Raw genomic sequence first — 18,196 nt, forward strand, 5'->3', positions numbered from 1 at the left:
CAAAAAGTTTTGCGACGTGGTTATGGATTAGGGAATTAAGAGACTTTGAACGCGAAATAGTAGTTCGAGCTAAACGCATGGAATGTTTCATTTTGACAATCGTTAGCGAATTAAATATTCCACATTCTATAGTGTCCAGAGTGTTCCGGGAATACCAATCTTCAGGCATTGCCTCCCATCACGGACAACGCCGTGGCTGACGGTCTTCACTTAACGACGGAGTGAAACGGCGTTTGCATAGAGTTGTCAGTGCTAACAGACAAGCAACACTTCGTGAAATAAACGCATAAATAAATGTGGCACGTACAACGAACGTGTCCGTTAGACCAGTGTGACAAAATTCGACGTTAATGAGCTATGGCAGCAGGCGAACACGATATCGCCTGCAGCGCCTGTTCTGAGTGCGTGCCAATATCGGTTATACGCTAGACGACTGAAAAACAGTGTCTGGTCAGACGAGTTCCGGGATCATTTGGTAACAGCTGATGGAATGGTCAAAGTGTGGACCCAAGTTATCATCCAGGACCTATGAAAGCTTGTTGTGGGCTGTGTTTGCATGGAACGGATTGGGTTCTCTGGTCCAAGTGAACTGATCATTGACTGGGAATGGTTGTGTTGGGTTACTTGGAGACCATTTGCAGCCATTCATGAATTTCATGTTCCCAAACAACAATGTCATGTCTCCGGGCCAGGATAGTTTGCTATCGGTTTGAAGAATATCGTGGATAATTTGACCGAATGATTTGGCCACTCAGATCGCACGACAAGAATCTTATCGAATATAAATTATGAAACACAACAGAGAGTTTAGTTCGTACTCAACATCTGCACCGGCAACACTTTCGCATTTACGGACGGCTATAGGGGCAGCATGCCTTGGTACTTCTGCAGGGGACTTCCAACGACTTGATGAGTCCATTCCACGTGGAGCTGCTGCACTACGCCGGGGAAAACGAGGTCCGAGGCATCCCATGACTTATATCACCTCAGTGTATTATACGAACGTTATTTATTTATGATTTTTTCATTGCTAAGTAATGTGGCCGCATGCATTCTGAACTTCGCCTTCTATGACTTCCGCTGGTGAATATTATAGACCATATCATCCACAGTTTTCGGTTTCACAATACTTGTGGACAATTTTAATGGTTTACACAACATTATTTCTTACTCAATTTCAAAATTTCTCTTGTATACTTTCCAGGGTTGAATTTATGGGACATTTATGGGACATAGCGTCTACAGTTTCCCGTTCCAGAATGCCCAGAGAAGTTACAGAACGTCGTAGAGCACTTTATCTTACACTACTGGCCATTAAAAGTGTTACACCACGAGGATGACGTGCTACAGACGCAAAATTTAACCGACAGGAAGAAGATGCTATGATATGCAAATGATTAGCTTTTCAGAGCATTCACACAAGGTTGGCGCCGGTCTCGAAAACTACAACGTGCTGACATGAGGAAAGTTTCCAACCGATTTCTCATACACAAACAGCAGTTGACCGTGTTGCCTGGTGAAACGTTGTTGTGATGCCTCGTGTAAGGAGGAGAAATGCGTACTATCACGTTTCCGACTTTGATAAAGGTCGGATTGAAGCCTATCGCGAATGCGGTTTATCGTATCGCGACATTGCTGCTCGCGTTGGTCGAGATCCAATGACACTTACCAGAATATGTAATCGGTGGGTTCAGGAGGGTAATACGGAACGCCGTGCTCGATCCCAACGGCCTCGTATCACTAGCAGTCGAGATGACAGGTATCTTATCCGCATGTCTGTAACGGATCGTGCAGCCACGTCTCGATCCCTGAGTCAACAGATGGGGACGTGTGCAAGACAACAATCATCTGTGCGAACAGTTCGACGACGTTTGCAGCAGCATGGACTGTCAGCTCGGAGACCATGGCTCCGGTTACCCTTGACGCTGCATCACAGATAGGAGCGCCTGCGATGGTGTACTCAACGACGAATCTCGTAGCATGAATGCCAAAACGTCATTTTTTCGGATGAATCCAGGTTCTGTTTACAGCATCATGATGGTCGCATCCGTGTTTGGCGATATCGCGGTGAACGCACATTGGAAGCGTGTATTCGTCATTGCCGTACTGGCGTATCACCCGGCGTGATGGTATGGGATGCCATTGGTTACACGTCTCGATCACCTCTTGTTCGCATTGATGGCACTTTGAACAGTGGACGTTACATTTCAGATGTCTTGCGACCCGTGGCTGTACCCTTCATTCGATGCCTGCGAAACCCTACATTTCAGCAGGACAATGCACGATCGCATGTTGCAGGTCCTGTACGGGCCTTTCTGGATACAGAAAATGTTCGACTGCTGGCCTGGCCAGCACATTCTCTAGATCTCTCACCAACTGAAAACGTCTGGTCAATGATGGCCGAGCAACTGGGTCGTCAGAATACGACAGTCACTACTCTTGATGAACTGTGGTATCGTGTTGAAGCTGCATGGGGAGATGTAGCTGTACACACCATCCAAGCTCTGTTTGACTCAATGCCCAAACGTATCAAGGCCGTTATTATGGCCACAGTTGGTTGTTATGGGTACTGATTTCTCAGGATCTATGCACCCAAATTGGGTGAAAATGTAATCACATGTCATTTCTAATATAATATATTTGTCCAATGAATACCAATTTATCATCTGCATTTCTTCTTGGCGTACCAATTTTAATGGCCAACATCTGCCTTCTCTTTCGCACATTTTGTATAGCTTATATACATCTCTGTTACTCGGGCGCCATCCGATAATAAAAACAATTTGAAAAATTCTCTGACTTCACATAGGAGAAAGAGATAGATTTCATATCGCCACACATTTTTTCCACCCACGGGCAGCCGCTGCTACTAAATTTTCTTATTATCTATGGGACATCAAGGCCCATCTACCGCGAAAACTGAATGGGGGAGGGTTGTATGCGTGGGGGGGGGGGGGGGAGGGTTGGAGAGGAAAGGTAGTGTACGAAACAGAAGAACGAAGAGAAAGATGATTTACTAATAATTCGAAAAGGAGTGCAACGAATAAGAGAGGGTCGAAATGAAGAACCGCATGAAGATACTGGAGAAGAGGCGAGAATTGGAGTACGTTCATTTCGAAGCAGTGAATCAAAAGAAGAGCAACAAGTACAAAACGGAGGAAGAATTAACACACTTCGCGAGTCGAAGCACATAGGAATTGCAGTTTAGTATAGTGTAGTTTAGCCCGCCCGGTTAGCCTTGCGGTCTAACGCACTGCTTTCCGGGCGGTAAGGCGCACCGGTCCATGGCACGAATCCGCCCGTCGGATTAGTGTCGAAGTCTGGTGTGCCGCCCAGTGTGTGGATGGTTTTTAAGGCGGTTTTCCATCTGCTTCGGCGAATGCGGCGTGCTGGTTCCCCTTACTCCGCCTCAGTTACGCGGTGTCGTCGATTGCTGCCCACACACACTGTCCCAACGTACGCGTTCATCGTCATTACTCTACCATGCAAACATTGGGGTTTCACTCCTCTGGCTCTGGTGTCAGACGTTTCCGGGTGGGGGACGGGGGAAATCACTGGGGGCCGAACCGCACAGTGACCCTGGGTTCGGTGAGGGGTGGTGGTGGAGTGAGTAGACTGCTGTAGCCTGTTGTGGGGTTGTGTTCCACTGTACCACTGCGGGCTACGACAGGGACGAAGCCTCTCCGTCGTTTCTAGGTCCCCAGTTCCATACAGTACAAAACAGTAGTGTAGTTTCCTTCATGATCCCGTGAAAGATTAAAGTCAATATCTCTGTGATAACGAATACATCATACAGGGTGTTTCACAAATACAGGGCATAATTTTAGGTACGTATCCATCATATATAGTCCCCCATTCGGATCTCCGGGCGGGGACTACTCAAGAGGGCGTTGCTATCAGGAGGAAGAAAACTGGCGTTCTACGGATCGGAGCGTGGAATGTCAGATCCCTTAATCGAGCAGGTAGGTGGAAAATTTAAAAAGGGAAATGGATAGGTTAAAGTTAGATGTAGTGGGAATTAGTGAAGTTCGGTGGCAGGAGGAACAAGACTTTTGATCAGGTGAATACAGGGTTATAAATACAAAATCAAATAGTGGTAATGCAGGAGTAGGTTTAATAATGAATAAAAAAAATAGGCGTGCGGGTAAGCTACTACAAACAGCATAGTGAACGCATTATTGTGGCCAAGGTAGACACGAAGCCCACGCCTACTACAGCAGTACAAGTTTATATGCCAACTAGCTCTGCAGATGATGAAGAAATTGATGAAATGTATGATGAGATAAAAGAAATTATTCAGATAGTGAAGGGAGACGAAAATTTAATAGTCATGGGTGACTGGAATTCGAGTGTAGGAAAAGGGAGAGAAGGAAACATAGTAGGTGAATATGGATTGGGGCTAAGAAATGAAAGAGGAAGCCGCCTGGTAGAGTTTTGCACAGAGCATAACTTAATCATAGCTAACACTTGGTTCAAGAATCATAAAAGAAGGTTGTATACATGGAAGAATCCCAGAGATACTAAAAGGTATCAGATAGATTATATAATGGTAAGACAGAGATTTAGGAACCAGGTCTTAAATTGTAAGACATTTCCAGGGGCAGATGTGGACTCTAACCACAATCTATTGGCTATGAACTGCAGATTAAAACTGAAGAAACTGCAAAAATGTGGGAATTTAAGAAGATGGGACCTGGATAAACTGAAAGAGCCAGAGGTTATACAGAGTTTCAGGCAGAGCATAAGGGAACATTTGACAGGAATGTGAGAAAGAAATACAGTAGAAGAAGAATGGGTAGCTTTGAGGAATGAAATAGTGAAAGCAGCAGTGGATCAAGTAGGTAAAAAGACGAGGGCTAGTAGAAATCCTTGGGTAACAGAATAAGTATTGAATTTAATTGATGAAAGGAGAAGATATAAAAATGCAGTAAATGAAGCAGGCAAAAAGGAATACAAACGTCTCAAAAATGAGATCGACAGGAAGTGCAAAAAGGCTAAGCAGGGATGGCTAGAGGACAAATGTAAGGATATAGAGGCTTATCTCACTAGGTGTAAGATAGATACTACCTACAGGAAAATTAAAGAGACCTTTGGAGAAAAGAGAACCACTCGTATGAATATCAAGAGCTCAGATGGAAACCCAGTTCTAACCAAAGAAGGGAAAGCAGAAAGATGGAAGGAGTATATAGAGGGTCTATACAAGGGCCATGGACTTGAGGACAATATTATAGAAATGGAAGATAATGTAGATGAAGATGAAATGGGAGATACGATAATGCGTGAAGCATTTGACAGAGCACTGAAAGACCAGAGCCGAAACAAGGATCCGGGAGTAGACAACATTCCATTAGAACTACTGACGGCCTTGGGAGAGCCAGTCCTGACTAAACTCTACCATCTGGTGAGGAAGGTGTATGAGACAGGTGAAGTACCCTCAGACTTCAAGAAGAATATAATAATTCCAATCCCAAAGAAAGCAGGTGTTGACATATGTGAAAATTACCGAACTATCAGTGTAAAAAGTCACAGCTGCAAAATACTAGCGAGAATTCTTTACAGACGAATGGAAAAACTGGTAGAAGCCGACATCGGGGAAGATCAGTTTGGATTCCGTAGAAATATTGGAACACATGTGGCGATACTGACCTTACGACTTATCTTAGAAGAAAGATTAACGAACGGCAAACCTACGTTTCTGGTATTTGTAGACTTAGAGAAAGCTTTTGACAATGTTGACTGGAATACTCTCTTCCAAATTCTAAAGGTGGCAGGGGTAAAATACAGGGAGCGAAAGGCTATTTACAATTTGTACAGAAACCAGATGGCAGTTATAAGACTCGAGGGGCATCAAAGGGAAGCAGTGGTTGGGAAGTGAGTGAGACAGGGTTGTAGCCTCTCCCCGATGTTATTGAAACTGTATATTGAGCAAGCAGTAAAGGAAACAAAAGAAAAATTCGGAGTAGGTATTACAATCTATGGAGAAGAAATAAAAATTTGAGGTTCGCCGATGACATTGTAATTCTGTCAGAGACAGCAAAGGGCTTGGAAGAGCAGTTGAACGGAATGGACGGTGTCTTGAAGGGAGGATATAAGATGAACATCAACAAAAGCAAAACGAGAATAATGGAATGTAGTCGAATTAAGTCGGGTGATGTTGAGGGTATTAGATTAGGAAATGAGACACTTAAAGTAGTAAAGGAGTTTTGCTATTTTTTGAAGCAAAATAACTGATGATGGTCGAAGTAGAGAAGATTTAAAATGTAGACTGGCAATGGCAAGGAAAGCGTTTCTGAAGAAGAGAAATTTGTTAACAACGAGTATAAATTTAAGTGTCAGGAAGTCATTCCTGAAAGTATTTGTATGGAGTGTAGCCATGTATGGAAGTGAAACATGGACGATAAATAGTTCGGACAGGAGGAGAATAGAAGCTTTCGAAATGTGGTGCTACAGAAGAATGCTGAAGATTAGATGGGTGCATCACACAACTAATGAGGAGGTATTGAATAGAATTGGGGAGAAGAGGAGTTTGTGGCACAACTTGACTAGAAGAAGGGATCGGTTGATAGGACATGTTCTGAGGCATTAAGGGATCACAAATTTAGTATTGAAGGGCAGCGTGGAGGGTAAAATCCGTAGAGGGAGACCAAGAGATGATTACACTAAGCAGATTCGGAAGGATGTAGGTTGCAGTAGGTACTGGGAGATGAAGAAACTTGCACAGGATAGGGTAGCATGGAGAGCTGCATCCAACCAGTCTCTGGACTGAAGACCACAACAACAACAACATCCATCATATGCAGGTAACTACAAAAGGTCATTACAAGATGTGCCCAGAAATGCTTGGTTTCTGAGATAGGGCCTTCGAAACAGATTATCAGAATACCCTCTTCTTGCCTGAATATTGGCTTTCCGTCGAACTAATCGATTACCAATGATACTGGCCTACAACCTGAGGGAGAAATGTTCTTAGTGACAGGCAGAACAGCTGTATGTGCCTTTTCATGTGCCCATGTACGCTGATCGCAGAAGTTTGTTATGACATCTCGCTTGAACTGTACTTCATATGTGAACAATACCAAGGTACTGTAGGAAAGTTCGGATTTGTAGCACACTGTTCCACGAACCGCTGGCACACCATAACTCGTGCGGCGTAATCTGCTGGTGACAGGAACTGTACACGTTGAAAATGATGAGGACACAATTCTTGACCTTGCGACAGTCTCCACACAGTCTTAGGAAAAAGATTCACTTGCAAAACTAACCTTCGTGTACTGAGAGAAGTAGTCGTTTGCACAGGATCCACAGTATCTTCATCTACAACTGAAGTTGCAGAAATTCGTCGTACCCTCTCCAAACCAGAGATGTAAAATTCTCATGAGTGCACATAAGGTGATGGAGAAGTTCAAATGTCATTTCGTCTGGAATCATTGCTGTCTGTACCAATCCTTCTAGAAACATCGAGCCGTCCGCCTTCCTGTACAGGAATTGTGTCTCTGCCAGGTCTTGATTTGATAACGTGTCGAATGTCGAGCACGACACTCAGTGAACCCTTCACTTCGGAATTAACTATCCGGTTAACATATTTTGTCATGGCAACTATCTGCGGGAAGAAAAAAGTTTCAGTGACATTACTGAACACACGTTGCAGTGAATTTTTTTGTTGCCTACATTTAGGGAATATATACCTGAAACTACAGCCTCTATTTTTGAAAAAGCCTGTAATAACCAAATGCTGTAACGAAAATGATAAAGTGTGAAAAATAGAATGAATAGTATTTTATTAAATATTAACTAAGTAACTATATTATTTGGCAGCAAATTTGTCTCCTCCCAGCTGAAGCCGGATAAAGTAGCTAGGTATGCGTGTTTAAGAAATAAATATATTGTTGTTGTGGTCCTTAGTCCAGAGACTGGTTTGATGCAGCTGTCCATGCTACTCTGTCCTGTGCAAGCCTTTTTATCTTCGAATAAATACTGCAACCTTCACCTTCTGAATCTCCCTGCTGTATCCATCTCTTGGTCTCACTCTATGACTTTTACCACCCTCCTCCCCCCCCCCTCCCTTCCACACTTCCCTCCAGTACCAAATAGGTGATTCCTTGATGACCTAGAATGCGTCCAATCAACCGATCCCTTCTTCTAGTCATGTTTGACCGAAAATTTCTTTTGTACCCAATTGCGTTCAGTAGCTCTCATTAATCACGTGATCTACCCATCTAATTTTCAGCATTCTTCCGTAGCATTTCAAAAGCTTCTACTCGCTTTTTGTCTAAACTGTTTACCGCCCATGTTTCACTTCCACACTTTCCTACACTCCATACAAACACTTTCAGAAAAGATTTCGTTACACTTACATCTAAATTCGACGTTAACAAATTTCTCTTCTTCAGAAACGCTTTCCTTGCCATTGCCAGTCTACGTTTTATATCCTCTCTACTTCAACCATCATCAGTTATTTTGCTCCCCAAATAGCAAAACTCCTTTTCTACTCTGAGTGACTCATTTCCTAGTCTAATTCCCTCAGCAACACCCGACTTAATTCGACTGTATTCCATTATTCTCGTTTTGCTTTTGTTGATGTTCATCTTATATCCTCCTTTCAAGACACTGTCCATTCCGTTCAACTGCTCTTCCAAGTCTTTTGCTGTCTCTGACAGAATTACAATGTCATCGGCGAACCTCAAAGTTTTTATTTCTTCTCCATAGATTGTAATACCTACTCCGAATTTTTCTTTTGTTTCCTTTACTGCTCGCTCAGTATACAGATTGAATGACATCGGGGAGAGGCTACAACGCTGTCTCACTCCCTTCCCAACCACTGCTTCCCTTTCATGCCCCTCGAGTTTTATAACTGCCATCTGGTTTCTATACAAATTGTAAATAGCCTTTCGCTCCCTGTATTTTACCCCTGCCACCTTTGGAATTTGAAAGAGAGTATTCCAGTCACCATTGTCAAAAGCTTTCTCTAAGTCTACAAATGCTAGAAACGTAGGTTTGCCTTTCCTTAATCTTACTTCTAAGGTCAGTATTGCCTCACGTGCTTCAACATTTTTACAGAATCCAAACTGATCTTCCCCGAGGTCGGCTTCTACCAGTTTTTCCATTCGTCTGTAAACCATTCAAAAAGATCTACCGTTATCTCTGCTTTGGTTAGTATCTAAAAATAATATTGCTGAAAATGCAACTAAAGCACAAATTTATTTTCTGCTGGCTTGTAAACCACTTGTAACTTACAAGAAAGCATCATGAGTGACGAATTTTGAGTAAAACGTACATTTGCCTTGTTGCCATATTAAAATTTGCTTCTTTTGCCAAAACACAGCAGATTTTACGCAGTGTCACGTCGCTAACATGTTGTGCAGATGGAGCTGCGAGAGAATTCTGAAAGATTGATTTACTAATTTTATTAAGGAGAAACTGAGGAAAAGTAAGGCCAGTAACTTATAAAAAGCCTATCCTCGGTATAAAAATAACAGTATAACGTCTCTTTTCACCATCTACCGATGGTCCTTAAAAATTACATTTTTCATCGAAGAAGTCTGTAGTTAGTGGAATAACATGGTAGATAATGAAAGTTTGCATAATAACCGTATTGCAAAATACTCTCCTCTTTGCGTGCTATCATTCGCCAAAATCTAATTTCTGTTTCTCGGATCGTTTATGAAATATGAGGAATGTTGTAGATATTTTATTCTCATTTTATCGGTGGCATCCGCCATCGGATATGAGTGTGCAACATCAGATCGCTTTCCTCAAAATTGCTGGAGATAGAGGCCCCCACCAAAGTGTAAGGAAAAATTCGATATCTTAGTTAAATTTAATATGCAGCAAAATGTTATGTAATATGCACCAAGCACAAAATCATAATGAAACCTATTTTTTATTGCAAACTTTTTCTAAATTCGTGCAGTGTCTTACGTAAGTGCAAACAATAACTGTGATCATTAAAGAAATGAAGGGCATGTCATCACGCAGCTGATATATAAAGCTGTAAGTAACGAAAAAACGATCTTTTTTACCGAATAGTTACTGTACAGCCGTTAGAGAGAGATTGTGGGTGCGCGCCTCAATTCTGTCTTTGCAGCGTGACGCCGACCGGCCGAAATCGCACAAACGATATCGGCCTCCTCCGAACGGATGAACTCGCTCAGCGCTTTGGACAAAAACTGGTCATTGCGCATCGACCACCGTATACTCTGCGGACTCTATCGCACAGAGTTACACGTCACGCCACGTCGGTACGCAATGTCCTGACGTCTTCCAGATCTCTTAGGAGGGGCAGCCACTTACCAATGGCGCGCTGGGACACACTGGCGCCCGCCTCCACCAGGTCCTGCACCAGCTCGTTGTTGTTGTACGCGATGGCCAGGTGCAGGCCGCTGGCACCTGCAACACGCCACCGCCTCGTCACCTCGCTGTGCCTCACAATTAGACATGCCGCAGCCGAGACTCGCCACACGAGCCACATCGTATTCTACACGTCTACACTCATTTTGGCTGGAACAAACAGTCAGAAGACAACACAGGATGTTATATAGACAATGGAGCATAGTGGTTGCTAGTGTAACTGGTTAACCTCTTTTGATGCTAGTCAATTGTCAGTATGAGGATTACTGCAAAGGGCAATTGATTCTAAAGCATTATGTCAGGGTGAAAAACACTAAATAAATTACTTTTTCTCTCTTAACAACATGTGGGCAGGGTGGGCTCTTCCTTGGCTCGGGTATGAGGTAGAATGAAACAGCATTTTTACATAAGATAACTTTTATTGAAAGATTTGTTCAATGGTTTCCTTACTGGATTGTTCTGGCTGGGAGAGCGGCAGCTGCGTCGTTTGCAAAGCCTTCTGCTGCGTGAGCGGCGGCGTCTGATTACGCCTGGCGGTGTGTATCTCGTGTAGCTGTTTCGCCCAGTTGACTGGAGACGCGCATCGTGAGGTGGCCCGTTTAGTTATTGAGAACGAAGTCGTGAATCGGATGGTCATACCTTGGATGTGGCGTCCCAGTGTTTCTCTTCTCTAAGCGGCCGCGTGTGACAGTGTTGTGCGTCGGCCAGCAGAGCAGCGCGGCGGGGGACTCGAACAACAGAATCCAGCTTGCCAGTCTTTGGCTGTCAGATCTTCATCACCAGCTCACAGGTGACTGCTGATGTGAGGCCGTCCCCTTCCCGTCCTCACGAGTCACCCAGGTGCGTAAAAATTAGTCTTCATATACCTTCTAACTTCTGTCAGCGAGGCTGCTGCTTGCTATTCCATTACAGTGGCGGACTTGGTGCTTTTGTGTACGATGTAGTCTCTTCCTGCATGACGGTCTTCAGCACCGACTGAACTGTACTGGAACTGAACTCAAACCGAAACTGAACTGAAAACCACTGTCGGGCCCACTGCGTCTCGCTTATTTATTTACTTCACTTCACTGGAGGTGAACGACTTCACGGTCATTGCCTCTTCTGTCACGTTGAAAAGCTTCTCAAAGAATCTTCTTAACGTCGGTCTGTGGCTCTTGGAATGTAGGCGAGGGCCTTTGATCACATGTGACAATTGAGAAACACGTGAGCCGGTCGGGCGTTGCCCTGACGGCTCAATCGACAGCTTCTGCTTATGTGGGGAGGGCGATGGCTTCTCCTGAATGTGCTGACTTGCAAGCGCCGGCCGTTGCCACTGCTGCTCTGCCTACTGTTTGCCAGTGTCTAACTCTTCTTTTAAACTAAACTTTTTCATTTATTTTCTAATTTCTACTTCACTTCACATTGATTTCACTAATTTATTTACCTATCTTAAGTACCACTCAACACTAGCCAATACCTCAGCAAGCACCGCTGGTTATACGTAATGCCTAACGAGAATGGTGAATTGATCAATACCTAATTGTCCAAATTTATTCGAAACCTATTCTTATACATGAATACAAATGTTAAGAAGCGCTATGTAATGAGGAACGCACTAAATTGAAGCAGGCATGTCTGCTGTGGCTGCAGTGAGTAGAAAAATTGACAGTGCAATACAATGGGGAAACTGATAAACATAAAGTCGTGTTACAAATTGTAGAGAACACTGACGGAGGTGTAACAGTGCTGATTAGGACCAATGACCAGAAAATGTTTTTACAGATGATTCAAACTCTTTTGGGAGGGAAAGAAAACTTGTTGATGCATCTCAGTCTGGATCGACCATGGACAACCATAATCACAGACAACACCGAGGAAGTGCGAAAAATGCTCCCATGAATCGGCGATTTTCTCCAACATTGAAATCGGAGTAATCGGGAAAACAGCGTGTACAATGATAAGACATGTATGCAAATAGAGCTGTTCCTAAATCCTGACACAGAAATTAAATGAGGAGCAGTAGGGAACATCTATAACTGCTGCAGACGTCACTGACATATGTGACTGAGATCTATCTTTTACACACAAGGTATTATCAATTCCACAAAAAATAAGGTAAGTAACTATCATGGTTGCAGTGCACAGCGGTTTGAGTCACATTTCGACGGCTGTCCAATGATTATTCTGAGGTGACAGCTGTGCTAAGATTGATTCCAAAAGAAGTATTGGCTGGCAGTTTCCGAGAGGTTTATAAACGCCGACAAAAACATGTTGTGGCCGGAGGAGATTACTCTGAAGACGAATACAAGTATTTTGTTTCTGTCTTCAATTTTTTAAACTGTTCTGTTTCTTGCATCTTTCTGGATAAATAAAGGATAAGTTTGACGACAACCTGAAAGCTACTATTTTATTCATGGTTATGATTCACTGGGAAGACGTTAAGGAAGTGTAATTTCGTTCACTAAACAAGTGACTTACAATACACACGTTCGATCGATTCTTGAGTGTTGTTCATCAGTATGGACACTTACCTAGTAGGAGTAGGAGAACAGATAGAGAAGAGCCAACGAAGAAGGGCGCATTTCGTCACCGGATTGTTTAATACGAGCCAAAGTTTACCGAGACGATCAACAAACAAATTCCAGTGACAGGCGCTACAAGAGATGCGTTGTACATCACGGAGAAGTTTACTACTGAAATTTCGTGAGCGTGCATTCCACGAACAGTCCGCCAACACGTTACCTCCTCCCGAATACGTCTTGCGAAATGATCAAGATGAGAAAATCGGAGATATTAGATGTCGCATGGAGCTTTATCGACGGCCGTTTTTCGCCGGCAGTGGTGGCTGAGCAGTTCTAGGTGCTTCAGTCTGGAACCGCGCGACCGCTACGGTCGCAGGTTCCAATCCTGCCTCAGGCATGGATGTGTGTGATGTCCTTAGGTTAGTTATGTTTAAGTAGTTCAAGTTCTAGGGGACTGATGACCTCAGATGTTAAGTCCTATAGTGCTCAGAGCCATTTTGAACCATCCGTTCTTCCTAAGCGCCATTCGCGAATGAAACACGAAATGGGGAAACAGATAGTGGTACTTGAAGTATCCTCCACCACACACCGTGAGATGGATTGCGGTGTACATATGTAGATGACGATGAGATCAAAACAGGGTCTTTGACAAGTAACAGCACGTTGGTGGCGAATATTATACTACACTCTTATAAGTAATAAATACCCACAACAAAAGAACAATGTACTTTCTTAACAGAATTTGGAGGTTTGTTGGAAAGGAAATTAGGGAAGCGTTTCACATTAAACGGCTGGAAATCTCCTGACGAAAGAAAAAAATCTTTTACAATGAAAGAGTAATGATGTTATACACTTTCTGTACTTAAGTTGCCTAACGCTTGACAGCATTGGACACATAAACATTGAATAAGATAAAATAATTTGAATAACAGTTTAACATTTGAATATGGTGAAAGCAACAATATTCTTTCCCCACTTCGAATGAGCGCTAATGTCAAGAAACATGTAACTTTGTAAATTTTATATTTTCAAAGCAGTCTGTTCAAAATCAGTCTATTTCACATCTTAACTACAAATGTTGCTGTCATACGTATATCAGGTCAGTTATGCGCCTACTGTTATTCCTGAGTAACTGAGGCTTGACGCGAATACCAGTGAGGTGTTCACCGAGTAGGAGGTGGGAAACCACCTAAAAACCACACAGAGGCTGACCGACACATCGGCCCTCAACATGAATACATCGTGCAAACGTAGATATGGGCATTTCACAAAGAAATATTATAATGTGATTACTATTCACAATATCTATTGGGTTGGTGCATAAGTTAATAGCGTTTTTCCATAATATTAATAAACACAACAGATACACATAACAGGGGCTTGAGTCATCAATAATATATTCTCCTTCATACTTACAACAGTCTGCCAATGCTGGGTAACTTTCGATCGCGCGTCTCTAGAAATCACGTGGTTTTGAGGCGAAGAATTCGTCGAGCCATGTTCGGATGTATTTTCAACCGGAAAAGAAGTTCCTTGAAGGCTATTCGATAGAGGGCGGAAAAGGTGAAAATCTGAGGGGGCAAAATCAGATGAATAAAGCGCGTCAGGAATGAATTCCTAACCCAACTCCTGTATAGTGTTTTTTGTCAAGTCTAGCAGAATGCGGGTGGGCGTTACGGTGGGGTACCATCACTTCATGCAGTCTTCCTGGTCGTTGTTCTTGGTCTGCGTCTGTAAGATGTCTCAGTTGTTGACAATAAATGCCAGCACTGATGAGTACCCTTGGGGGAAGCAATTCGTAGTACACTACACCGTCGCTGTTCCCCCAAATGCATAAGACTATCTTTTGTGGATCCAGGAGAGCTGCTGTTTTAGTTGGGCTCAACCGTCTCTTTCTTTTCCATACGCTAGCGTAAAGACACCATTTCTTGTTACCAGTAACGATAAATGATAGGAATAGTCGATATTGTTCACGAACCATTCGACGACAAGCAACCAGAGATGCACATATGGCCACCTGCTGATTTTTGTGATTTTGGCTTAGAGCATGCGGTACCCGTATACCCGATTTTGAACCTTCCCTTCTGCATGCAGATGTCACACAAGGGTGGAATGATCACAACTCATCACATTTGCCGGTTCTCGAGTACACTCACGTGGATCATTGTGGATTGATGCGTTTAAACGATCTTCATCAAATCACGAAGTTTTTCCTGAAAATGGAGAGTGACTAATGTCAAAACAATCCTCCTTAAAACGAGAAAACCATTTCTTGCCTTGTCCTGAGCAGTCGCATTGCCCACATACACGACGCAAATGTTTCTGGCTGCCTCCGCTGCATCCACCCCTCTTTTGAACTCAGACAGAAGAATATTTGGGAAATGTTTCGATTTCTCCACTTGGAAGTCAATTTTCTAGCGTCCATACTCTACTCAGTATCTCAAAATGACAAAATGACAGTATGTAAACAGAAATAGCAACAGCGAACTGCAAATAAAAAATGACAACCGACGGATAAACTCATAGTAACCGCAATACAAACACTCAAAATGAAACGCTACTAACTTACGCACCAACCTAACACATAAACGATCTGTTAGGTAACAGGAGTCCGTTGGCAGATGATTCTGTTGTTCGCCAGAAAATTGCAGCGAAATCAGGAGGACCTGCAAAGCGTCGACGCTTGTTGCTGCGACTGACTGGCAGTCGATCCACAACATAAGACAAATGTAGCGTATTGCACATAAATAGCGGGTAACAACCGCCATCTGGTTGCGCGAATGGTGATGTCATTAGGAACGGTCCCAACCGTAAAACATACAGAGTGGAGGAGGAGGAGATCAGTGTTTAACGTCCCGTCGATAACGAGGTCATCAGAGACGGAGCACAAGCCCCGACTAGGGCAGGATGGGGAAGGAAATCTGCCGTGCCCTTTCAAAGGAACCATCCCGACTTTTGGCTAAAGCGATCTAGGGAAATTATGGAAAAACTAAATCAGGATGGCCGGACGCGGGTTTGAAGCTCCGCACTAGCGAATGCGAGTCCAGTGTGCTAACTGCTGCGCCACCTCACGTGGTGATACAGAGTGCCCCAAACCCCTATGCCACAACCTGCTACTTTGAGTATTTTTATACAACGCATTGACAATAGCAAATGAATATTTGGTTTTACATTGGTGTAATAAACTTCAACTGAAGGTCATAGCAACAGCTGACAGCGACGATCGCCGGTCTCAGTGCAATCAATAAAATTTAATCCAGTGACAGAACTGAATTTTGGGTCCAAAATCATTGGTCACACCAGTTGCATATCTTGCTTGCGATAGGGGTACAATTATGTTAAGGTTTTTTTTTTTTTAATTACCGCTACCAGTCACAAACTTTGTCAACTGCTGTATTACTTATTTAGCGACATGTTTCGAGGGAATACCTCATTTTCAGGCTAAATAGCGTTACAAAAACAACTTTACAATAAGGTCATACTGATGTTTCATAGTCTTTTCGTAAATGCTGTGGTCATCCTGTGGAAGAAGAGAAAACTTAGTGAGAGGCGATGTCACTTTGGAAGCTGGACTGATGTTTGCACGAAAGTATTTTGTAACGGTCACTCACTTTGTTCTTCTGGCGTGGCAGTCTCGTTGTGATGCGCTGGGGTGTTTCCATTTCCGTGGCTCTCTTGGTCACTGTTCACAAATTGTCACTAACATAGCAGTAACTTGGAAACACGATCACAAACAGTTGTGAAGTGCAGTGGACAAGATGGCGGTCGAAATAAAGCTGGTTTAGATTTGACTATCGATTTGTCGATCTATGGGGTGTCAGATGTTTACATCTCTTCTGCACTTCTTGTTATCGTATTACAGATGTAGGTTGACGGAATACATTACAAATTCAGCACCTGTTAGAATATTATTGAATACGTCGTGATAAAAACTATTTATTTTACATACTTCTAAGCTATTGCTGGGACTAGAGTCAAACGACTGTCATGTATCTTTTATTCTAGGAGTACTCTAGTGACATTGGAAAAGAAATATGAACTTTTGAAGTCTGTCATTTCATCTCCTTATTCCCAATGTGGCCAGGATGAATATTTCCATTTCTTCAAAGATGTCCATTTTCCAGCTCTTTTCTAAATTATGTAGTACTTTGAGATCGTTGTCTATTGTATCACTGTGTCCTGTTTCATTTATATGTTTCGCTATAGTTGATTTCTTCGGTTTGCCAAGTCTGAAACAGTCAATGTGTTCGTTAAAGTGGGTTTTAAAATTTCTCCCCGTTTGGTCAATGTAATATTTGTTGTAATGACTGCATGTAATTTTATAAATTCCTACTTCGTTTAGTTTCTCTGTGGGATGTGAGATGTCATTTAACCACATAATTTAGAAAAGAGCTGGAAAATGGACACCTTGAATGAAATGGAAATATTCACCCATGGCCATATGGGGAATAAAGAGATCCTGAAAGAAATGACAGACTTAAAAAATCATATTTATTTTCCAATTTCATTACAGTACTCCTAGAATAAAAGATACATAACATGACATTCGTTTGACTCTAGCCCCAGCAACAGCTTAGAAATATGTAAAATAAAAAGCTTATATCTTGATAAGTTCAATAACATTGTAGCAGGTCCTGAAGCTGTAATGTATTTCGTCAACCTACATCTGCAATACGACAACAAGACGTGGAGAAGAGATGTAAACATCTGACACCCCATAGATCGACAAATAGATAGTCAAATCGAAACCAGCTTTATTTCGACCGCCATCTTGTCCATTGCACTACAGAACTGTTTGTGATCGTGTCTCCAAGTTACTGCTATGTTAGTGACAATTTGTGAACAGTGACCAAGAGAGCCACAGAAACAGAAACACCCCAAAGCATCACAACGAGATTGCCACACCAGAAGAACAAAGTGGTCAACAAAACATTTTCATGCAAACATCAGTCCAGGTTCCAAGGAGACATCGCCTCTTACTAAGTTTTCTCTTCTGCCATAGGATGACCACAGCATTTACGAAAAGACTATGTAACATCAGTATGACCTTATTGTAAAGTTGTTTTTGTAATGCCATATAGCTTGAAGATGAGATATTCCCTAGAAAAAAATGGTTCAAATGGCGATGAGCACTATGGGACTTAATATCTATGGTCATCAGTCCCCTAGAACTTAGAACTACTTAAACTAATTAACCTAAGGACAGCACACAACACCCAGCCATCACGAGGCAGAGAAAACCCCTGACCCCGCCGGGAATCGAACCCGGGAACCCGGGCGTGGAAAGCGAGAACGCTACCGCACGACCACGAGCTGCGGACTATTCCCTAGAAATATGAGGCTAAATA

General features: G+C 42.8%; 1 protein-coding gene across 1 annotated transcript in view; it reads right to left on the reverse strand.

Moving 5' to 3' along the window:
* The window catches only part of LOC126187336 (transient receptor potential cation channel subfamily V member 5), a gene marked incomplete at its 3' end in the record, with an annotated part of 212,325 nt that overhangs the window by 159,805 nt on the left and 34,324 nt on the right, over positions 1 to 18,196 (reverse strand). Inside the window, exon 4 of the mRNA XM_049928398.1 lies at positions 10,291 to 10,386. Within this exon, the coding sequence (XP_049784355.1) occupies positions 10,291 to 10,386 (96 nt within the window). The remainder of the gene's footprint in view (positions 1 to 10,290; positions 10,387 to 18,196) is intronic.

Source organism: Schistocerca cancellata, chromosome 1 (assembly GCF_023864275.1).
Source record: "Schistocerca cancellata isolate TAMUIC-IGC-003103 chromosome 1, iqSchCanc2.1, whole genome shotgun sequence".
Lineage (NCBI taxonomy): Eukaryota > Metazoa > Arthropoda > Insecta > Orthoptera > Acrididae > Schistocerca > Schistocerca cancellata.